Source organism: Cucumis melo, chromosome 11 (assembly GCF_025177605.1).
Source record: "Cucumis melo cultivar AY chromosome 11, USDA_Cmelo_AY_1.0, whole genome shotgun sequence".
NCBI classification, from domain to species: Eukaryota; Viridiplantae; Streptophyta; class Magnoliopsida; order Cucurbitales; family Cucurbitaceae; genus Cucumis; species Cucumis melo.
Window position 1 is genome coordinate 845540 of NC_066867.1, and position 24288 is coordinate 869827.

Genomic DNA, 24288 nt, shown 5'->3' on the forward strand with positions numbered 1-24288 from the left:
AAAGTGATGGACCCTTTCCTGTTTGTCGTGTTAAAACCACATAAATTCTTACATAAGGATCTAACTGATGTCGGTTGTTGGTTCCAATTTAAAATATCTAACTTTTTCCTATTGGAAGTGGTGCAAATAGTAGATCATCCATTCATAAAATAGTAATAAGTATCTTTATGAAAAATTATTCTAAATTGCAAAAAAAATTGCAAAAAAATTGTTAAATTTATTTATAAGATATAAAAATCTTTTAGATGGATAGATATTGATAAATTTTTATTAATGTCTATCAATATCACAGTTGATAGATATAAAATATTGCTATATTTTGTTGATAATTTGAGTATTTTTTTATATTTGAATTTTATCTTTATTTTTAACTTCTAACCTTATACATTCGAAAAATTAATACGATTTTGGGAGTTCTTGGAAGTAGATTTATATGTTGTTTGGTAAGGTCAATAAAATAAGTTGATATATAACATAGACTTGCTTTTAATTTCAGGACGACAGATGTTTAATTCGAAGGGATATGCTAATAAAAAGAGTGAAAATGATGCTCAACAAAGAACCATTGGTTGGTGATAGTTTGAAAGGATTGGAAGTTATTGATGAATTGCAAAGGTTGGGAATCTCTTATCACTTTCAAATGGAAATAAATCAAATGTTAGAGATTATCAATGAAAGATTCAACAATGGAGAAGAAGGTTTAGAATGGAATAACAACAGAAGTTTATATGCCACATCTCTTCATTTTAGAATTTTAAGGCAACATGGCTATCACATCCCTCAAGGTAACACACAATCTCATTTCTACAGCTCTTCATGTAATTTAGATAATTTATCTTAACAAATCGGTTAAATAAATCCTTAAAAAGTAAAACAAATCGGTTAAATAAATCCTTAAAAACTAAAATAATATTTACTGCTAAGCATTTAATTTTGTTAGACTGTCTAATTCAATACATGACGCTTCAAACGATTAAGTATCGGGGAATTCTAAATCCTAGATGTGCATTTATTCTATATTTTATAACATCCTTTCTAATAAAACTGTTCTCCCTATCGTGAACGCAGTAAATACATACTCATGAATCTGTATTTTACGTTTAATTTATATGTATTCTCTTTATTTGTTGATATCGCGTAATATGTCTTTGTTTGGTTACATGTAGACGTGTTCAAGGAGTTTAAGAATGAGATAGAAAATTTGGATTGTATTTGTGAAGAGAAAGCTAAAGGAATGTTAACATTTTACGAAGCTTCCTTCTTAGCAATGAAAGGCGAAAGCTTTGTGGATGAAGCCAGACAATTTGCCATCCAACGTCTTTCAAAATATCTTAAATCTAATAATAATGATCAAATAATTTGTACTATGATAAGCCATGCTCTTCAACTCCCATTTCATTGGAGAATGCCAAGATTGGAGGCTAGGTGGTTCATCGATAACGTGTATCGAACAAAGCCCGACTCAAATCCGGTGTTATTGGATTTAGCCAAATTAGACTTCAACATTGTCCAATCTATTCATCAAAATGATCTAAAAGATGTCTCCAGGTACTTATTTAATAAGGATCTATTTGAAATGATTGTTTAAGACGTATGCACTAAAAAAAATTACTTTTACGTACTCAAAATAACATTTGTTTTAAATAGGTTAAAAAGTCGTTTCAAACATGTTCTTAGCTACATTTAATTTTGTTCCATTTCTTCATTTTCATATCTCGTATTAATATATTGTAGTGTGGGATGTTTTTGGTGTATATGAAGGTGGTGGAAGAGCACAGGGCTTGGAGAGAAACTTGAGTTTGCAAGAGATAGATTGATGGCTAATTTCTTTTGGTCTGTGGGAATGGGATGTGAACCTCATCTTCAATACCTTAGAACAATGTCTACAAAAATTGCTTCATTAATAACCATTATTGATGATGTTTACGACGTCTATGGAACTTTGGACGAACTTGAACTTTTTACCGATGCTGTTGAGAGGTAATTTAATAGCCACACTAAATCCAACCAAATTTAACCATAAAATACTCCATCAATTATTGAGTTAATTTTGAGTATGACTTCTCTATTTGGTCTTTGTATTTCATATTATACTGAAAAATGTGTGTGAAATTTTCAGATGGAATATCGGTGCAATTGATTCATTACCGAACTACATGCAAATATGTTTTATTTCTCTCCACAACACCATCAATGACATGGCTTTTGATGCAATAAAGAATCATGGAGTCAATGTCATTCCATATTTAAGAAAAATGGTAAATGTTTTAATTCTTTATTATTATTATTATTATTATTATTGGATATGATTTTTTGTGCTAATATGAAACTTAATATATTATTATGAAATCCAAATCGGAAACTTAATTATGAAATCCTAATTAATTCTTTTTACTATTAAATTGTTGTGCAGTGGACAGATTTATGCAAAACATTCTTGATCGAAGCAAAGTGGTATTACACAAATTACAAACCAACATTTGAAGAGTACTTAGAGAATGCATGGATTTCAGTATCAGGATCTCTTCTTCTTGTTCATGCTTACGTCTTCACCACAAATTCATTAACAATAGAGGCTTTGGAGTGCTTGCAACTTTATCCAAATATTATTCGATATTCATCCATTATCTTTCGTCTTGCCAATGACTTAGCTTCATCTTCGGTATAATTCTTTTTAAATTTGTCTTAGTTATTTATACAGTATTGAATATTTCTTGGTACTGATTACGAGATTTTTCTAAAACTCTTATGTAGGAAGAAGCAAAGAGAGGAGAAGTCGCTAAATCTATGCAATGTTACATGAATGACACGGGTGCTTCAGAACAAGAAGCACGACGATATATTAAGGATTTAATTATGGAATCATGGAAGAAATTGAATGAAGAAGTTCAAACTTTGAATAATTCACCATTACTCTTCAAAGATTTCATTGAAATTGCGTTAAATCTTGCTAGAATTTCTCATACTGTCTACCAACATAGAGATGGTCACACTGTTGAAGATCATGAGACCAAGGATCGTGTATTATCTTTATTTATGAAGTCTGCTTAGATTCATATATACATTAGAAACTTCAAAATATTGTATATTGTGGGGAATGAATGCGTGCAGATCGATATATGCAAAAAGTTAGGAACACAGTTATGTGTACCAAGATTCTTATGTTTTTATCTCTTGTGGTTTGTTAGAAAAAAATTATCGCGTATTTGCAAGTATCAGTTGTATCATTCAGAGTTAAACATTATGTGTTTGATATCTAACATTTTTAGAAGTTATAAATTTGCATCTTTGGATATTTTGGTGTCGTTGCTCAGAAGTTATCTCACAAGATATCTCTAAAGATGTCAATCTTGCAGTTTAACTTTTTTCTTATCGACAAATTTCTGTAGGGTTATTTTTTCTAGACTATTCTTTCCTTATTTATGCTCTTCAAACTTTTAATGTGGATTTTCTCTTATTTTCCACTGTGCATATGTAAGAGCAAGTTATGTTCTTTTAATGACTGTTTTGAAGAATATTGGAGCGGTTCTCTTGTGTGTGTGGATCCCAAAAGCACATGTTCGTCAATCCATTAGGTTATGAAGCTTTCATTGTCGACCTTAAGTGCCTATGAGTTATTCTATTATATTTTAAGAACAGATTCTCATGTTGGGTGAAAATGGTCTAAGTTTCATTGAGATGGAGTTACATGCTTAAGAGAAGTCTAAGTGACCATTCTCTAAGTTGGATTATTTGAAGTGTTACTGTAATTGCCGTTTATTTATTGATAAATACATTATTGCAATTATTGCTTGACTTTTAGGTGGCACTTCATCGAACTAAATAATTACCAAGTTCGTTATTTTGTTGCAGGTGAGAGTTTGATATTCTCAACTAGATTGCTTGATATTTGATAATTTCTTTGTCGGGAATGCATTCAAAGTCTTACATTAGCTAGTTAGATAAGGAGAAGATCAAGGATATCTAAGTGAGGATAACTATCTCTATTGGTAAGAAGGTCTTTTGAGGTGAAGCATAAAACAAAAGCCAACCATGAGGAATATATGTTTATGCCTCTAAATCGAACAATGTCATACAAATCTGGTGATATATGGAGGGTCGCTGTCCTTAAGTCGTATTAGAACCATACTCTTGACTTAGCCATGTCGGTAGAATTCCTATAGTGCATGTTGAACAAAATGTATAATATTTTAGAATACCAATGATTATGCAAGAAAAAACCCTAACTTTTAATAACCACGTGTTTGAGATATGTCATATTCTGTGGGGGCTTAGCTCGTTCTTTCAATATACCAAAAGATAGGGTTTAATTTATATGGTCCAAAAAAGGGGAAATGTGGCCATCACAATTAATAACCACGTGTTTGGATGCTTTTTATTTGATTTTCATTTTCTTTTTTCTTTTCTTTCTTTTTAGAATTTGATATCGGATTAATAATTGAATTGAATAGCATTTTAAAAAAATTTCAAATATAATAAAAATGTATCTAGATAGGCTAAATGACTCTTGAAATTGAATTTAAGTTTTGCTAAACCTACGGTATTTTTTTTAATTATAGATTGTTATTTTGGTTTCATTATTATATTTATAGTTATTCTTTTATAGTAAAATAGTTACGAATATAGCAATTAAATCTAAAATATTAACGTATATAGATAACACTATTTAACAAAATTTGTCCAAGTCTACCAATAATGAAAATATATATCATATTGTAAATATAGATATGTCACAAATAAACTTTGCTATATTATTTACCATTTGTAAAAGGTTTTATATATTTAATTATTATTTATAAAATTACTATCTATTATAATTACCTTAATTTTTTAATCAACTCAATTTTGGAATCATCAAAATTAATTGTAGGCCCAACTTTTGAGATAGAGAAATGGTGATGTTTGGTATTAATGAGAAAGTGGTTTTAAAGTGAATTCTCTGTCAATCATTGGGAGGTGATGATTTTAAAGTGATTCTTTTGGAGAGATTGTAAATGGAAAAGGCTATAATTATTTCACATTAAAAAAATTCTTCCATTCACTTCATTTTATTCATTTTATCTTTATTTTGTCTCCAATTTTTACCCTCTCCATCTTAGCCTAAACAAAATTTGTCCCATTTTTCCTTCTTTCTCTTCTAACTTTTTTGCTTTCAATATATTTAACTTTTCTCTCCACTAATTAGAAAATTTTTGTTTTTCGTTTTTTTAAAAGTAGAACAAAACGCAAAAATATTTATATCGTATAAAACAATTTTGAAAAAGATAAAAGCCCATAAACCTACAACATGAAATAATAAAAATACCCACGAGATTAATCGATCACACACACGTGAAAAACAATTTTGTACTTGGTCTAAACGATCTAACAAAGTAAAAATTTATGGAAATGGTTTATGTGAAGAACATAAAGAAGGATTAAGAATAAACCGACCGAACTGAAGAGTATGTGTGAGGTGAAGTTTGTGTGAAGAGAGTTTGTGGGAATGGTTTGTGAAGATGGGCAATTTAAAAGGAAGAGGACGAGTCTTCAACACCTGTCCTCCTACATGCTTCAATAGGCCTAGCAGAATAGAGGCAGACAATAGGCATATGCAAAGGTGTAGATGGGCGGCGACTTTACGATCATTGACTAGTAGGCTAGCATAGCCTCTGACGTGGTTGACTGGTAGGCTAGCACGGGCAGAGCTAGGTCATGGGTTAAGACAATGACCTAGCTCCATTGTTTTAAAAAAAATTGTAAACCATGAGTTGAAGACATGACCTAGTTCTAATTGTTTTTATAAAAATAATGTAGGTCCTGAGTTAAAGACATGACCTAGCTCCTTGGAACGAATGAAGGGTTCTCAACACACTTCCTCCCCAAAACAACCCTATCTTGGAACTATCTACTTTCCAAATACTTTTCACAATCGCATTATGCCCCTTATTAAAATAAAAGATATACTTTTGAGAGAAAAAAAAAATCGTGGTATTAAATGGGGGAAGAGTGATAGTTTGGAAGTTATAAGTCCACGTGAACAAAACTACTAATTTGGGAAAATTTTGTCAAACTTTGTTTTGGAAAAAAGAAATAATAAATTGTTCATGAGGAGAGAGAAGAAAATGTCACTACTGAATTGAGGGGACAAAAGTGATTGGACTTTTAGAGATAAGACAAAAATAGAACTTGGAATTTTGAGAATGAACTTTTCTTTTTTTAAATTCCAACTTTTGTTTCTACAATTTGAAATTATGGTCTACTTTTTATTCACGATTAAAAATAAAAAGGAACTTCAAAGTAAGTCATTCAAGATAAAGAACTATAAAGAACCGAAGACTATCGATTCTTCAAAGTTTTGTGTGCAACACAAAATGTGCCAGAGCATTTTGACTACGATAAACATGGGAAAATGAGACAACACTCAAATTTTGACTACTTAACCTTAGCGTTCTCAATAAACGAGGAAACGTTTTTAGAAAATTGAATATCCTTAAGCAGATAAATGACCTCTAAGAAATTAGGCTCTACCAAAATGTTCAAGACGAGGATAGAGACCCTAAGTCAGTGCCTATTTAATTTTAAAGTTTACAAAGCAAATTAGTCTCTTGGATTTAACAAATGTTTCTACTTGGTCATCAAGATAATTTAACCTAACAGTTAATTAGTTTGAGATGTAATTTCGTGTTGTCTAATAATAATTTAGAATATTTCTAACAATTAATGTTGGGACTTTGTGAAAATATAAATATTTTGTTTAATAAAACTAAAGTACTTTTCTAAATAATTTTGAAAAGTTATACATTAAAAAATCTCTTAAATAGGTACTAATTATATTTATTGTTGGGATTGGAAATTGACACCAATATTAGAAGTTGTCACTGAGATATGAGAAGATAGGGTTTATGTGGTCACAGAATGTGTGAGGTGTGCTCGTAACAATTAAGAACCACGTTTCTTATAGAACAATTGTAAATATAGTAATCAGAATCAAAATATTAACATATATAATAACATTTTAAAGAATGTTGCATGCAGTTAATGACATAAGCTTCTCGGTTCTAAGTTCCTCAATTCAAAATAATTAACACGTGTGGTGGGTTTAGTACACGTGTGTGTCTCCTATATATGCACATCAGCTCAAAGAGTGTAATCAAAGAAGACAGCTTGGAGAGGGGTAGACCTACTGAAAGCGCCCACAATATGACAGTGTCACAAAGAGTAAATGACCTTTATTTGTTTTTGCACAAACTGATTTTATAAATATTACCTATGAGAAAAATAACTTTTACAAATTAATATAGCAAAATTTTACTCAATATTTACAATAAACTACAATAATTCTAGACAGTGGTCTATCGCAATTTTTCGTTATTAAATAATGATATTTTGTTATATTAATAAATATTTTCGACAATTTTTTAAAGATATATTCTATAAATATATTACTATTCATAAAAAAGAAAATTTAATAAATACAAAATTATCAGAAACAGGTGGGAGGGTGAAGAGAAAAAGAGTAAAAGCTTAAAACTCGAAGACTATTCTGCAGGTAATTATTGAATGGTTATCAATTAAGCAGAAGAATTCAATCATTACTAACTTGATATTCATATACTATAAATTATTAACTTAAAACAAATTAATCAAGTTTCAATTTAAGTCCATCGATGATAATAAATGCATGAGAACTTCTTGAGACTAAGACTTGTGGTTCAATAAATGGTAAATTTAGAATATTAATTGTATAACTCATGTGCACACACACACACAAGTAAAATTAGACTACTAAAAACAAAAATGAGATCTAATATTGTTCTTTTATATCTGAAAATTTGGATAAACCATTGCTAAAATTGCATTTTTCAGAATTCTACTTTTCCTAGTTTGGCAACTGCCCTATTTTAGAGTGAATTGTGATTTTTCTTCGATTTTTAAATTTTTCACGTAAATTTTTGTATTTTTCCCACTTTTATACTTTTTAAAGTTTTCAATTATTTTTCTACTTTTTTATAATAATAAACAAAGGATTTTTGAAATTGATATATATAAAATCAATGGAGTTATATATGGAGTAATATAATATATCTTTTGTTTTGTAAATATATGTATGAGAGAATTGAATATGAGTATTCTCCATCTTCTCCTTCCTCTTTATCCTTCCATCTCTTGTTTTACCTCCACACAAAATCTTCCCTCTTCTCCAAACTTTTATGTTCTTTGCCAAATGGATAAGCCATCCATGGTCATCAAAAAACTTTCTCATAATTCTGTTGTTCGACGATCTGCAAACTACCAACCTCCTATTTGGAAACATGAGTTTATTCAATCCTTGAAGAGTGAATTCATGGTAATGCTTCTATATAAACCGTTTCATGTTACTCTACATATTTTTACTCACTACAATAACCCTACTTGTTTCATGGCACTATAAAATCATTTTCATTATTCTTTGTGCTATTTGCTTCATACAGTATCTATCACTCGACCAAGGTGGGAACACTACCATTGTATTGAAAACCTACACAGGTTTTAGAACTATTTAAGTTTATGAACTTTCAAGTATGTTTTTTTTTCTTTTAAGCTTTGAACTTTGAGAAACGTGTCTAAGTAAGTTTTTAAGGGGTATTGATCGTACCTAAATTGGGTTATTCTAGCATGTGAGTTTAAACTATTTTAAATGGAGTTATAACAATAGTGGTATTTGAGGTTCATAATATTTTAGTCTAGATAGAAAATAGTAAACACAATCACACGAAAAAAAGAGGATAGATAAAAATTTGAAGGTTATAAATAATTGTAATAATTGATATTATAGGTGGAGCCCCAATGGAGTGACTTGTAATAGCTCACTCCACCCATTAGGTGTCCCCCTCCTCATAAAAGGTACAATTTGTTTAACTCTTTGTATGGTCTATTTATTATGGTTCCTAAGTAAAAGTAGTAGTATGTGATTTGTTTTCTATATTGAATATTAGAAGGATTCTCGAGGTTGAGTTGTTTATTATAGTATGTCGGTTATAATAGTCTACTTTTGAAATGTAGATTATATTAGTCAATATTAACGAGAATGATAAAGAATGGGTAAAAACATAGAAAATTAAAGATGGTATCCAAGACAGGTTTGAAATAATACTATCGTCGTTAATTGTATGTTATAATAGTTAGAAACATTAACTATTATAATTGGAAACTCAAATAGTGAATGACTTAGGAATAGCCCATTCCATTGGCCAATTGAAGTCGAGGTACTCCAAACTGGTGTTTAGATTACTTTGAGCTTACCTCTAAGTTATATCTGACTTGTAGACGTGTGAAGATTATAATATAAATTAACAATCGAGATTACAAAAGTGTTTTGAACTTTTTTTTTTCTTCTAGAAAAACTAACCTAAAATTGTGATTGGGAATCATTTTTAGCATGTAGAGATGAGAAGATAGAATCATTGATGTTAAAAGTATTCTATATAATAATGAAAGTGTTAAAATTAGATTTATATTATTTGGGTAGGGTCAATATATAAAAGAAATTGATAGCATAAACTTGCTTTAATTTCAGGAGGAGAGGTGTTTAAATCAAAGGAATATGCTAATAAGAAGAGTGAAAATGATGCTCAATGAAGAATTATTAGTTGGTGATAATTTGAAAGGATTGGAGGTTGTTGATGAATTGCAAAGGTTGGGAATCTCATATCACTTTCAAATGGAAATAAATCAAATGTTAGAGATTATCAATGAAAGATTCAACAATGGAGAAGAAGGTTTAGAATGGAATAACAACAGAAGTTTATATGCCACATCTCTTCATTTTAGAATTTTAAGGCAACATGGCTATCACATCCCTCAAGGTAGAGTTTTGTTTCTTTGTCCATATATAGTAAGTAAATTGACAAAAAAAAAAAGAAAAACAATTAATTAAAATTTTCAAAGTAGGGAACTAGAACTAAAATAAAAATAAGAGCATTTTCAAGTATATATAACAAAATGAACTCAAAATATTTATAAAATCTAAAATTTTACCATATTTTATTAATGTTTTTAACAGTTTGACATTTTCAATAAATCCTAATATATATATATTTCACTTTTTAGCTTTTAAAAATGAAAAATAAAAAAAATATTTTAAAATATAACAAAATGAGTTAACTTATTTAGAAAAATTTTACATTCTATTCATATGATAAACTATGATAGACCTAGATAAAGATTTCACTTTAGTAAATAGACATTGGTAGATGACTCAAAGTCTATCACGAATAGAAAAATAAAATTTTGCTGCATTTATAAATATTTTAAAGAATTTTACTATTTAAAACAATTTTCTAAAATAAAATATAGTTATTGAATTAATTAGACATTAGTTTTTTTCTCCTAGAAAATCAACATTATTTTCTAAGGACGGTAGTATTTTAGGGTTAAAAATTAAGTATGTAACAACATTTTTAAAGAATTGAAAATATAGCAAAATCTAATAGACTCCTATAAGTTATTTGAATGATAGGGTCTACAAGTGTATGAAACTTGAACTTGAATTTCATTAATATTATATTTTTTTTTATTGTGTTGTGTTTGTTTATATTTTAGACCTGATTGCTATATACACAATTACTCTCCTACAGAGGTATTTGACGGGTTTAAGGATGAACTAGAAAATATGGATAGTGATATTTGTGATGAGAAAGCTAAAGATATGTTATCATTGTACGAAGCTTCCTTCTTGTCAATGGAAGGTGAAAGCTTTTTGGATGAACTGAGGCACTTTGTCGTTCAACATCTTTCAAAATACCTTGAATCAAATGGTGATGAAATAGTTTGTACTATGATAAGCCACGCTCTTGAACTCCCACTTCATTGGAGAATGCCAAGATTGGAGGCTAGATGGTTTATCGATGTGTACCGAACAAAACCCGACTCAAATCTAGTGTTGTTGGATTTAGCCAAGTTAGATTTCAACGTTGTCCAATCCATACATCAAGATGACCTCAAATATGCTGCTAGGTAATAAGTAAGAGTAATATTTGAAATGATTTTCTAAGTTTCGAAAAGACTATTTAGAATGATTTTCTATATATTTGTAAGTAAAGAGAAAACAATATTGGTTTTAACTGGTTAAGAAAGTGATTCTAAACAAATGTTAAGTTACATTTCATATTCTTCTATTTCTTTATTGTCATACATATATATCTTTATTTGTTCTTTCTTACACATTAAAATTAATATGTTGTAGTGGTTGTTTCGGTGCATATGAAGGTGGTGGAAGAGTACAGGGCTTGCAGAAAAACTAGAGTTTGCAAGGGATAGACTAATGGCTAATTTCTTTTGCTCTGTGGGAATGGGATTTGAACCTCATCTTGGATGTTTTAGAAGAATGACCACAAAAGTTACTTCATTAATAACAATAATTGATGATGTTTATGATGTCTATGGAACTTTGGACGAGCTCGAACTCTTTACCGATGTCGTTGAGAGGTAATTTCTAGTCATTTAAATCGAACAAAACTATGTGATGATTAAGTTTTGTAGTTAAAGATAACCCATATGTTTTCAAAATTTTCATGATCTATAGAACTTTTAGGAAAAATAACTTCTTGCCTCTGTGTTGTGAACAATGTGTATTTGGTCTGTAATGTTTTAAATTTGGTTATTAAAAGCTTTCAAGAATATACTTAAAAAGTCCCAAATACTAAAAAAAACCATTAAATTAATTTTTATTAAGAAAAACAAATTGACTTGATTAACTAACGTGCACTACAAGAATTTTGGACCCATGACGAAAACATTTTCATGGACAAAAATTGTGTGGTCTTAATAGAAATCCTCCCTCTCAACGTTATCAAGGCTTGAATAGGCTGGTTCCACCACCATCTATTCGACAATCAGCTTGATGAAGATGTAGGTAGAGACGATGTCGAGGAGGAAGTAGTTTGTTGCAGAGGAAAGCGATGAAGGGAGGACCTAGCTCATGTATCTTATAAATATTGAGGAGTTCTCGATTGTTTTAACGTGGGATACTCAAAACTTAAAAGAAACTCATTTTCTTGCCGTACCAATTCATTGGAGTTTTTGATTGAGTTCTTTTTCTTCTGATGAAATAACCTTCCACTGCAATTGTATTTTCAGATGGGATATTGCAGCAATTGATCGCTTGCCTAAATACATGAGATTATGTTTTATTACTCTCCACAACACCATCAACGATATGGCTTTCAAACTACTCAATGATCATGAAGTCAATGTCATTCATTATTTAAAAAAAATGGTAAGTTTTATTCTAATTCCAAACTTTTCCTTCCAAATTACCCTAAATTGTTCTTATCAACTAATCCTCAATTAAATATTGTAGTGGATAGATTTATGCAAAGCATTTTTGATAGAAGCAAGGTGGTATTACACAAATTACATACCAACATTTCAAGAGTATTTAGAGAATGCTTGGATTTCGGTATCTGCATCTCTTCTTCTTGTTCATGCTTATGTCTTTGCCACAAACTCATTGACAATTGAGGCTTTGGAATGCTTGCAACATTATCCTTATATTATTCAACATTCATCCATCATATTTCGTCTTGCCAATGATTTAGCTTCATCATCGGTATAGTTCGTTTTAAATTTTATCTTCTTTATGTATAATATTAATAAATATTTCTTAATATTGATAATGAGATTTCTCTAAATCTTATATAGGAGGAAGCAAAGAGAGGAGAGGTCGCTAATTCTATACAATGTTACATGAATGACACGGGTGTATCAAAACAAGAAGCAAGACAATACATAAAGGATTTGATTATGGAATCGTGGAAAAAAATGAATGAAGAAGTTCAAGCTTTGAATAATTCACCATTATTCTGTAAGGGTTTCATTGAAATTGTTTTAAATCTGGCTAGAATTTCTCATACTATCTACCAACATAGAGATGGGCACACTATCGAAGATCGTGAGACTAAGAATCGTGTATTATCTTTATTTATCAAGGCCGCTTAACAGAAATTAAAGAGGACACGTATTCTGTTAAGTGACATAGTATCCATGAAACACCAACTTCAGAATCACTTGTTTGTTCCCTTCCTCCCAACAAGTCCAAAGTAATATTAGTGGCAAAGACAACTTAATCCAAATGATAAACAAGAGACTCTGAGTGAACAGAAATCATTTCTATGATGGTGAAGGCCAAGAAGAAGAAGAAGAAGAAGAGAAAGAAAAGACATTCAAGCTATATGTTAAGTTACTGCATTTTATTTATTTGTCAAAACTTATTGTCTGATAAGCAGTTGCAAAAGAGTGAATATACTACAGGGGAAGCCAAAAAGAGGGTCGATGTATCTGCTCTAGTGGCTATTGTAATGACAAGGGCATAAATGGAAAGTAAAATCCACAGTTGCAGTGCCGGAGAGAAGAAAATGTAGAACCACTCATTGTATAAAATACTATCAAATTATCACCATTCGGATATGAAAGAAGTATGATCCATGGATTCTCCAGGAATATCCTCGAGCTGTGATGGTTTTTCCTTCCCCCCCACCAGCCTTGCGTAATTTCCCACGGCAGTTGTTCGTGGTGGCACATCAATGAGCACCACAGATCCTGCCCCGATTTTAGCTCCTTCTCCAATCTTCACATTGCGGAGAATGGTTGCTCCAGCGCCGATTAAGACTCCATCCCCAATCTTTGAATGCCTGTCTCCACACATCTTTCCTGCCCCTCCAAGAGTGACATGATGAAGAATTGAGACATTGTTGCCTATCACTGCCGTCTCACCAACCACTACACCAGTAGCATGATCGAATAGAACGCCTTTCCCAATTCTTGCTGCAGGATGAATGTCGACGGCGAAGACATCAGCAATGCGTGATTGAAGTGCTAGTGCTAGCACCTACGTGATTGATTCCACAGCTTGTGAGCCACACGATGAGCCTAAAAGAGAAATGACTTGCTATATAAGGATAGTGACAAAAGAAACACAAAGCTGACTTTGAACTTCATAAATCAGTTAAACATAAAAGGTGTTTTTGACATTTAGTAACTTTTCCCAAGACATGAATATATATCCAACAAAGAATCATCATGAGAAAAGGAAGCCAGTATTCTTTATTTGGTATATCCTTATTTTCTTTCTGCCTTCTGCTTTAAATGTGGAAAAGTAGTCCCCAATCAACTCACAAAATCACAATTTGAAGAATAAATAGAACAATGAACAGACTGATCAAATCTAAGAACACCTCAATCTTCAAATCATCAAAATGAGTCGTAAGAACCTCTATTTTAAGCCAAAATGGGTAATCCCAAATAGTTCAACTTATAGAAAAACATCATTTCACCAAATTCAAAAGGTTGAAATGTGCAATTTCTCACCTGGCAGGCTAAGAAACCTTTGTAATTGAGGAGGCAATTGCTGATCATAGACCATAATCAGTGGAGAAAGCGTTGAGGAAAAGATCGTAAAGAAGAGTGGAAAGAAGCGTGGAAGAGCTGAGTTTGTTCCCCAAATGAAACGAAAGTGGTCTCTCGAGTGATGAATGCGACAAAATCGTCGAGTAAAGATAGCTAGCCAGTGCTGGCTCTGACTCGGCATCTTGCCATGCTTCCGCTTTGATCTGCCCTCAGAGCCATGTCTCATCGTTATTCATAGTAGAATCCACCACTGCTATCGGAGACTGAGATGAAAATCGAAGCTCACCGATTGGCATGGCTGGAAAAATGGAATTACAGTGTCTAAACTACAAAACATAACCAATAACGATGGGAAACGAAATCAAAATCCAAAGGCTTTGCTTTTGGTACCATTGTGGGACTTTGATCGCACTACAGATACAAAGGAAAATGAAATGAAAATCTAAAATTCAATGGACCTACCGATTTGAAAAGGAGAGTGGTTTCAGGTTTAATTTCATCCCAAGTTGAAAGCTACCATGCAGAAATTATTGACATGCAACATTTACAAGAGGGACCTTTAAACGAGCAACTTACAAAATGCCCTTTATCTTGTCATTTTTATTTTTCTTTCTAAACTCAACAATGCCTTTTTGAGTTCAACAATTGCAGGAGGGAGAATCAAACCATCAACAAGATAATTGGTAACTTATCTACACATCATGTTATACACAACATTTATACATGCTTGTTTAACATGAAAAAATAAACAACAGCTATAACATGTCCACACACGAATCAACATATCATTTAATGCACACTCTCTATTTAAGCTTGAAGAGCTCACTCAACATTCAACATTCATATTTAGTACGCATTAAATCTCGAGTACGCATTAAAACTATTTGAGATTGATTCCTTCAAAATATGTTTACCTTTGACCCTTTTTATTCTGGACTTCAAAGTTCTCAACAAAGCTCAATTTTTTACCCTTGACCATTTTTATCCAAGTCCTTAAACCCTGCAGCGCCTCTAGATCATTTTTATTCAAGACATTTGACGACTAGCCCACATACTCATTCGAGACTCATCACACCAATCCTTGTCCACTTTTATCCAAAGCATTGACGTTCCTCTAAATTCACCGATAAGATGCAACATGCAACCCCCGATCATTTCTATTCAAGAAAAACTTATATTGACCCAACTTTCCTTCATAAATACACAAGAAACTCATTTTTCTCATACGAAACTCATCAGAATCTTTTCTTCACAATACTCCAAGTCAAAATTATATAGAAGGATAGCTTAAATCACCAATTCAATCTAAAAGCTTAAGTTGATGATGGATGAAGGTAAATTTAATTATATTTTAGAACACGCTCTCACCATAAATCATATACATACTAACGGGTTATACTCTCTCATTAACATAGGGTCAAATAATAGCACATCAACATGAATATTAATGTGACAATACAACATGCTTAAATGCCAAAAACACATAATTCAAGAACATAAAGCATTTACATCATAGAAAATAGAAATAACGCAAGTAAAGCACTATCTATCAATGAGAAAACAAACCCATCGAATAGAATTTCACTTAAATAAAGTGCACCTAAAGCAATGCAGAAGGCCCCTAAACCATAGGACCAAGGCTCTAAGGCCAAAACTCAGTCCAAAACCTTATTTAGAGTTCTAAAGGATGATCAGAAGAGATGTTCTAACCCAAAAACAACCAGAAGCTTTTGTGGTACATTTTAAAACAATTTCAAACTACAAATATAGAATTTTCCATTCAAAAAGGTCCAATTAGGTGTTACCACCTAAATCAACACCAAAAAAAAAAAAAAAAAAGACTTGGGTCTTCATTGAAATTCAGAGTTTTCCACACTAAATCTTATTCAAATGCACTTGAATCCTTACTGGAACATGTCCAACTACGATTAATCCTTCATATTTGGCGAGCCGTTAAGAAGTGGTAACTCAAATCTAGGGCTGTGAAGAGCGGGTAAAGGTCGGTTGCTGATACCAAGTCACTGAAATCGTCAAAGGTTGTGCCCTCTCTAGAAAAGAGTGGCGTGGCTACCTCGATGGTGGACATGATACACAGATCGTGTAAGTTCTTTTTCGACATGGAAAAAATGTTTCGTGTAATTCTTTTTCTAAATGATCTTATAATTCCTTTTAACGATGAAAAAAATACTTCAAATCTAAACGATCATCTAGATCATATTGAAGTGATATTTAAATATTTTGAAAGAGAAGGTTGTAAGAAAGAAAGAGAAGATGAAGAAAGAAAAAAAATAGAATATGAATAAAAATAGAAGAAAGAAAATCTTGGAAAAATCTATATTTTATTTACCCAAAAGAAGATGAACGGAAAAACTAAAGAAATCTGGAACAAAAATAAAAATATAAGAAGCAAGAGCTAAAAAATTTTAGAAAAGAAGATGAATAAATTGTAAAGATGAATAAATCGTAAAGAAGAAGAAGAAGAAATAGAAGAGACGAATAGTCACCAATATCAAGGACAAATATGAAATTTATGAAAAATTCCTACAAACATAGGTTTTTTGATTTTGTTACACCGACCGTAAATATTTTGGTGTTTTGTTATATTTACGATAACTAACCTATTTTAAATACCAAAACTATAAAAATATTTATAAATAGCACTCACACATCCTGATACTAAACTTTCAACTTATGGTTGTCTATCAAATGATAGTTTTTATATTTATAAAGATTTTGGTTGAATTTATTAAATTTAAAAATAATCATTTTCCTTTTGTTCAATGTTTTTCTAAATTAAAAAAAAAAAAAAGAATGGATTCTCTACACTCAAATTCCAATTTATTTCTGGTCTTTTCAAATTAAACCTAATTTATCCTCTTATGGAATGTTTGATATTAAGTTTTTTCAACTACCTTCTAAAATGGGTTGTTTGTATATTTAGGTAAATAGCTTTGATCTTTATTTCATATTTTTAGATATGTGTTTGGTATTATTTTATAATTTAGTATTTAGTATTTTTATAATATTATATAATTTATAGGAAAGATAGAAATGTATCGCTAAGGGCCCGTTTGGTGACGTTCCTATTCTCTGTTTCTTGTTTCTTGTTCCTTGTTCCCTGTTTCCTCTTTTTTTAGAACAAGAAACAGTAATGCATTTGATAACTGTTTTTATTTCTTGTTTCTTGAAAAAAAAAGAAACAGAAAGAAAAAATGTGTTTGATAACTGTTTATTGTTTATTGATTTTCTTCTAGATTTATTTTTTATTTTTCACATCTACTTCAATTAAACATTAAATAAAAATATAGGTCTATTTTAGAAATTATAGGAGGAATGTAAAATCCTTATAGGCAATTGGTGCAGTAGGGACTCTCACTTTAGAAATTATTCGGCTGCTACAATTGCTTTAAATCTCAGCAACTTCTGTAATTAACTCTTGGGCTTTTCTCTAGCCCTTCATTAATAAATTTGTGTGTCTAGAGTGGTCTTAGGTTCATCCCTAAGTCCTTTCTAGCGGTTTCCTTTCAAAAAAAAAAAAATATAGGTCTATCCATCAAACATAACAAATAAAATTATCAAAAGTTTATTCATTTAATACGAAGAAGTATCAATGCACGAATAAAAATAATAACATAAACATAAAATTATATTTATCCTTCAAATATTGCCAAATTTGATTGGCAATATCATCTCTTACTCAGGCAATTTCTCTTTTGATCCATCAATTTCAACAATCTCATCGTTATTTCGTGACATCTAGAATTTAATATTAATTTTAAAGTAAGTTATTATGTCTTCAATATTCAGAATTAAAAGAAACAAAACAAAATTTAACCTTTAACTCTTAACCTATGATGCTTTAGAGAAAAACTCACAACGAAAACTCAGATTTGCACAAAGAGGAAGATGAAAACTATGGATCCGACGAAGAGGAACAATCAGAATATATGTTAGTATTTTGATTCTTATTGTTATATTTACAACTGTCCCTCTAACAAACCATAGGGACTATATATAACGTTATATCAAACCATAGAAACTAAATTTTAAATTTTAAAATGATATGGACTAATTTTAAATTTTATCGAAACAATAAAGACCAAATTTGTAAAAATTTAACATATAATTTTTAATATGTAATGAATATTGTAATTTCTTAAAAATTGAACTATAGTATTTCTAAATGTTTTTATTTTTGTTTAATATAAGCGTGCATTTTAAATTTTAAAACTAAAAGAAAATTGGGTAAAATGAAAACAAAAGAGGGATGTTTTCTTCGAACTTACAAGTTTGTTTCGTAGATAGCTTTATTGAAGCATTAGGTTAAGGTTGCTAATTAATTGAATAGGCATTGATCATTCTAACCTAGAATTGAATTTGCATGAATATTTAGTTAGTCGCTTGAAAAATAAATATTCTACCTAACTAGCTCTAGACTTTAATTCGATTGATATAAACATAAATTTTGTATGCTTATCACGAATTCAATCGATATCAATTAGTTACTTCAAATTTATTGGATTTTTTTCGATTGATTTGCTTACGTGAAAGCAACATTTGGAATTTAGTAATAAGAAAGGCATAGTCGAAAACATTGAATAGAGAATTCTGTTTAACCAAAAGCTAGGTTTTTTCAATATTGAATTCCTTCTAATTTACTTCTCTTGCTATTTACCTTTTCTTTCAAACTCTCCCCCTCCAATCAGTTATGCTCCCTCTATTCGATCCAGACTTACCTGTAATAAGACTATAGTCTTAAGTGTGTACCCTAAGTTTAAATTATTTTTTCTTCGACCGATCATAAATCTATATTTAAAAATGTATTTTCTTTTTCACATTTCTTTGCTGTATTTTCAAGTTTTGTAAAGCTATTGCAACTAACATTCTTATAACTAGATAATCCTCGTCATTGGATCAGATTGACACTACTACAAAAACAGACTCTCTTGGAAGTTTTAAACTATCAAGAATGATTATTAATCTTGACAGTTTTAAAATCGTCGTTGAATCCAGTGTCAAGAAAGACAAAGTTCTTGACGGTTGGTAAAAGCGTCAAGAATAGTGAACGTTGACAGTTTACAACCGTCAAGTATTCAATTTTTCATGATAGTTTAAAACCGTACGTCAAGAGTATAAGTGTTCATGACAGTTTAGAATCGTCAAGAATATGAATATTTATGACATTTGATAACCGTCAAGAGTACTTTTTCATGACATTTAATAACCGTCAAGAAAATGATTGTTTATGACATTTAAAAACCATCAAGAATGCAATTGTTTATGAAATTTTAAAACCGTCAAGCATTTTTCTATTGTATTATGCTCCCATTTGTCCTGTATAGTGGTCCAACAATTGTTCCATAAATACATATATAAACGACAATATTCATCAGATATAAAATCTTTCACCATATTATTTCCAAAACTTTGCAAATATTCCTATCATTTACAAAACCAATATACAATTTCATTAGAGTTTCAAAACAATTCAACTCTTATGAACAATTCACCTATTATCCCCCCATATGAACAATTCACCTATGAACAAATAACCTATCAACAAAGTTTCAAAATGGCTTCCACAACAAAGTCTTGAAAGTATAACAATCAACCCTCCTCCATATGAACAATTCAAAAAATCAGTCACAACAAAAAGTTTCCTACTTTAGAATAAAAAATAAGTCGCAATCATATGTACAAACCCAAAAAGTGAGCCAACTCAACCCACACCTCATCTAACGCATGCCTTTACAGTCTTCAACCTTCAACGATCACTTAGCTTTCAACCCAATCACTTAGCTTTCTACAACAACAAAAAAAGCGATCTTTATCCAACATCACACAGGCAAAGTGCTAAATTAAGGGAGGAAAAACAATACAGACAAAGTGCTAAACAACCGACTTCATCAGGGCAGAACCAATATCCAACATCATCATCAAGTAATAAAACCACTATTCACTGCTGCGAAATAAATGCAATAATTCCTAAAACTAAACATAAAAAGAAGATATACTCTCCCAGAAGAAAATATTCTTAAAAGTTAAAACAACTCACAATTATCTCATTTTTATCATCTTCATCGATCCATTTGTTTTCTTCCTATGTCCAGTTATGATAATCATCAAGAACATTGTCCTATCATATTCACAAAAATGCATCATCACAAGACGGATCTATTTACCATTTAACTCTTTGTATCTCTCCTTGAAGACCTTTGCATATCTTTCAACTTCTTCTTTCGTTTTTCCTTCCCTCTCTGAAGCAATACTTTTTATATCATTTCGCCCATATTTCTCACAAGCTCTAATAAATGTATTGAAATCTCCGCGACTCCATGAAGAAAATCCCTAAACCAAAAAATCAAGTTCAGTGAAGTAATTATGAGAAAAAACCTTGAAAAATAAATTCACTTCCTAAAACCAAGAATATAGTTCACTAAAGTGATTGTGAGACAAACCCTTAAAACATTAATCCACTTACTTCCTCTAATAGTCGCTCCTCCTCTAGCTCTTCGACAGTCAAAGGATCGCCCACTGGTTCTTGTTGTCTATTACTCATATTTTTACATATTAGATTGATACTTATTCTCTACATAATTTTTAGGTGTCAATTTCAAGATCAAGCATGTTACAGTTGGGGGCAAGAAGTTGAAGCTTGCAATATGGGATACAGGTGAATTTTTTTCCATTTTGTTTCAGGCTATGTGCACGCGTATAAACATGATAGGGAAAAAGAAATTGTGCCTTATGATTTATTTCAGTCATCTTTGGTTTCTCCAATTGAGTTATTTTGTTCTATATTTTAATTTATATCTTTTAATTTTTATGCTAGAACTTGTTTCAGTTTGAGTCATTATGATAATTCCTTGACTGTACTTTGGCTATTAAAAAGCTTTCATGTTTTATAAATTTGTATTGCATTTCAATTGAATTGTAGGTTCGGACTTATTCCAACAAAGATACGAGCTCTTTTATGTGAGAATTAGTTGATAAAGTCACTCTTTTAGGTTTTTCATTTGTTGTGGCCTATGTTTTCTTAAACAAGCTATTGATTTTGTTTAAAACAAAGTCTTTTTTTCCCTAAAAAATGCATCTAAGTTACTATGACATGCCATGTGTTCTCTCTCTTATTCTTTTGATAGCTATGTGAGCAACCTTCTACTAATTCTTAAAGTATGTTTGTAAGCTTCCAATACTTCATAGAGATCTTACATTTTGTTTCTATTTGAAGGATATAATTCTAAGTTAATATGTGACTTTTTTTTCTAACAAAATGTCTACTTGACTTTTTATGTTCTACAGATTGTACGAGAAACTCATACTCACAACTTGAATTGGATTAAGTACGAGTGGAGTGGGCTGAACTTTTAACTCGGTACATATGATAGACACCTAGATATGATCTTAATTTTGTAAATGGTTAAAATATGAGAACGCCCATAACCTTTTTTGTGTAAATGTTTTGTACATGTTGGTTATATTTGGATTGAAATTCTGTAATTGTTGATGACACATTGTCGAGAAGAATGAAATTATTGTTGGTTTACTGGTTTATTTGTCATTTTTTTGTTGTGTAACTACTGGTTGGAAAGGAATGTACCTAATGCAGGAAACTGAAAATAGAAATTAGTATATTTAATATATTAATAAACAATATACATAATGTTAAATACATGACAGTTTTTTAGTGTCAACTATACAATTTTACTTGGCGTGTAAATAGTGTCAAGTATGCGATCTTGACGGTAGATTACTTGACGTTAATACAGTGTCAAGTAAATGTATACTCGACGCTTTATTAGTGTCAAGTAAAGGTATACTTGACGGTTTTTTAGTGTCAAGTAATCTGACTATACTTGACGGTCGATTACTTGACGCTTTTAAAAACGTCAAGTAAAAGTTTACTTGACACTGCATTAACTTAAGTAATCCAATTTCTGTAGTAGTGGTTGTTGTGACAATCAAAACAGCGATGATTAATTAAAGAATAACTATAATAACAAAGCAAGTAAAGCTGTTGAATAATAGGCACAGACAATTAATGTAAAACAGAGAGGAATATTGAAGAATTTTACACTCACCATGAGATACCGCACTTCTTTTTTATAGAGTTCACTCAACCTTTGTGTGTTGAAAAACTGGAAATCGTGCCTATAAACAAAAGTATTATGTGCCCATGTAAGAGACAGAATGAGGATATAAATTTGGAAAAATTATAGACAGATAAGTATATAAAGAATAAGAAGAAAAACTAGGGCTATAGAAAAATACATATAAAAATAAGAGTATAGAAAAATGAAAAATCGGCAATTGAAATAGAAAAAAGAAACACTTCATTAAACTAACAACGAGGTATAAGTAACTATAATTATTAAACCTAAACACACAAAGAACAAAATATCCCACAACAAAAAAACGAATACAAAATTATCCATTTACCAACCTAGACAAATGTGACATGGCTATAGATATGAGGAAGCAGAGGAGTTGGATGCAGAAATGTAACCTGCAGCCAAAATCAAAGACAATACAATAGAAATGATCTCAAGCCTTAAGGTCGGGTAGATTATGTTTAAACCTATGGGGCTTCCATTAGGTAATGCTCAGGAAGTATAAACCTAAGTTTTATATCACAATGTCATTCTCAAACACTTAATGTGTACTACATATAATTGAAATCAAGAAATTTGGTGAACGGAAAAAGGAAAGAAAAAAAGAAGTTTTGCAATTGAGCTCAAGAAGTTCATTTCACTCACATTATGTCAACCTTCATTTATGGGGAATTTGTCTGCATTAAAAAACCTGCTTCTTAAAATATGAATATTTCCCCAGAGTTCAAAAGACATAAACAGTTCTTAGTGACTAGAAAATTTTAAAGAGAAGTTCTAAAAGGAATGTAAAATAAAAGGAACATTACCAAACTATTCCCTTTTTTTAATATCTTGCTCAGTTGGTGAGCAGAAACTAATATCGAGTAACGGACACTTACTCAATATTTTCTTTATTGAAAAAAATATAGGGTTTTAATAACCAAGCAAAGAAACAAACACATACTAGAAAACCACCCAACTTCATAATGACACAAAAGTGTCGGACTTCAACTCTAACTTTATTTTGGCCATTTCATCAAACAGCGTAGAGCATACAGAAAACATCAACATTAACAACAACCTACAATGTTTTGGTTATCACAAAGAATAAAACATTCTTCCTCAGGCCAAGAGATGAATTTAAATGGAGAATTTGTATCACAATCCATCAGAATACAAAACAACACAGCAGAGAAGAAGAAGAGAAATAAACACACACCTAACAATTCCTACTCATCATTAAATTAAATTCAATTCAATTCCAAACTTCAATCTTTTGGACAACATTTTCTTTATAATCGAATTTCAGCATTCAGGAAAGAAAGAAAGAAAACTCTGTTATATAAGTGAAGATAATTACTTTCATGGTAGATCACATACTGTTGTAAACAACATAAATAAAATATGCAACATTAGAGGGCAAATTTGATTTAGCTAACCAGACTCAAGTTTAGATGCTTCTTGTTGAAAGCAATGGTGTACTGTGTAACGCCCAACAATTCGATATCTCTTTTGGGTTTTGTCCATTGTCATTAATGTTAAGCGAGGTTATGGAAATTTTAGATTTATTGGAAGAACCTTACCATTTGGATTTTCTTGAGTAATTAAAGTTGGGAATCCTCATTTGTTTAGGATAATAAGTATCATTTTTCCATTTATTTATTTATCTTATTATTTTAATTTTATTTTGTTGGAAATAATTAGGGAAGCCCATATTAAACTAAAGTTGGTTGTTTTGGTGAGATTTGGAGAGAGAGAGAGGAGGGGTTGTTTTGGGAAAGAAAAGAGTCATTTTTTTATAAAAGGGCCTTGGGACTCGTGCGTAAAGAGG

At 30.8% G+C, this 24288-nt stretch overlaps 3 protein-coding genes and 1 pseudogene across 4 annotated transcripts; 3 read left to right on the forward strand and 1 right to left on the reverse strand.

Moving 5' to 3' along the window:
• The first annotated feature begins 544 nt into the window (after window positions 1-544).
• On the forward strand, window positions 545-1588 carry LOC127143830 (myrcene synthase, chloroplastic-like). The gene is made up of 2 exons (XM_051079036.1): window positions 545-785; window positions 1167-1588. The coding sequence occupies exons 1-2, from the start codon at window positions 545-547 to the stop codon at window positions 1586-1588; spliced, it is 663 nt and encodes a 220-aa protein (XP_050934993.1).
• LOC103499737 (myrcene synthase, chloroplastic-like) lies at window positions 657-13301 on the forward strand. Of its 2 annotated transcripts, none has more exons than XM_051091713.1 (6): window positions 657-785; window positions 10599-10977; window positions 11230-11448; window positions 12100-12238; window positions 12323-12571; window positions 12664-13301. In XM_051091713.1, the coding sequence occupies exons 2-6, from the start codon at window positions 10634-10636 to the stop codon at window positions 12958-12960; spliced, it is 1248 nt and encodes a 415-aa protein (XP_050947670.1). In that variant the 5' UTR covers window positions 657-785; window positions 10599-10633; the 3' UTR covers window positions 12961-13301. The 2 variants fall into 2 exon arrangements, with proteins under 2 accessions (XP_050947670.1, XP_050947669.1); XM_051091712.1 differs by lacking the exon at window positions 657-785 and adding an exon at window positions 9555-9827.
• Window positions 1817-2668, forward strand: LOC103499664 (terpene synthase 10-like). Its single transcript, XM_051091714.1, has 3 exons — window positions 1817-1980; window positions 2120-2264; window positions 2414-2668. The coding sequence occupies exons 1-3, from the start codon at window positions 1817-1819 to the stop codon at window positions 2666-2668; spliced, it is 564 nt and encodes a 187-aa protein (XP_050947671.1).
• A 22-nt stretch (window positions 13302-13323) lies between the features above and the next one.
• Window positions 13324-14663, reverse strand: LOC103499669 (serine acetyltransferase 5-like; annotated as a pseudogene).
• Between the last annotated feature and the right edge of the window lie 9625 nt (window positions 14664-24288).

Bases quoted from the DNA above. Each gene is read 5' to 3' on its own strand.
- LOC127143830 (XM_051079036.1), top strand. From the start codon at position 545: ATGATGCTCAACAAAGAACCATTGGTTGGTGATAGTTTGAAAGGATTG. The intron at 786-1,166 runs GTAACACACAAT...GGTTACATGTAG, and splicing joins TGGCTATCACATCCCTCAAG to ACGTGTTCAAGGAGTTTAAG.
- LOC103499664 (XM_051091714.1), top strand. From the start codon at position 1,817: ATGGCTAATTTCTTTTGGTCTGTGGGAATGGGATGTGAACCTCATCTT. The intron at 1,981-2,119 runs GTAATTTAATAG...TGAAATTTTCAG, and splicing joins TTTACCGATGCTGTTGAGAG to ATGGAATATCGGTGCAATTG. The intron at 2,265-2,413 runs GTTTTAATTCTT...ATTGTTGTGCAG, and splicing joins ATTTAAGAAAAATGGTAAAT to TGGACAGATTTATGCAAAAC.
- LOC103499737 (XM_051091712.1), top strand. From the start codon at position 9,566: ATGCTAATAAGAAGAGTGAAAATGATGCTCAATGAAGAATTATTAGTT. The intron at 9,828-10,598 runs GTAGAGTTTTGT...ACTCTCCTACAG, and splicing joins TGGCTATCACATCCCTCAAG to AGGTATTTGACGGGTTTAAG. The intron at 12,572-12,663 runs GTATAGTTCGTT...AATCTTATATAG, and splicing joins ATGATTTAGCTTCATCATCG to GAGGAAGCAAAGAGAGGAGA.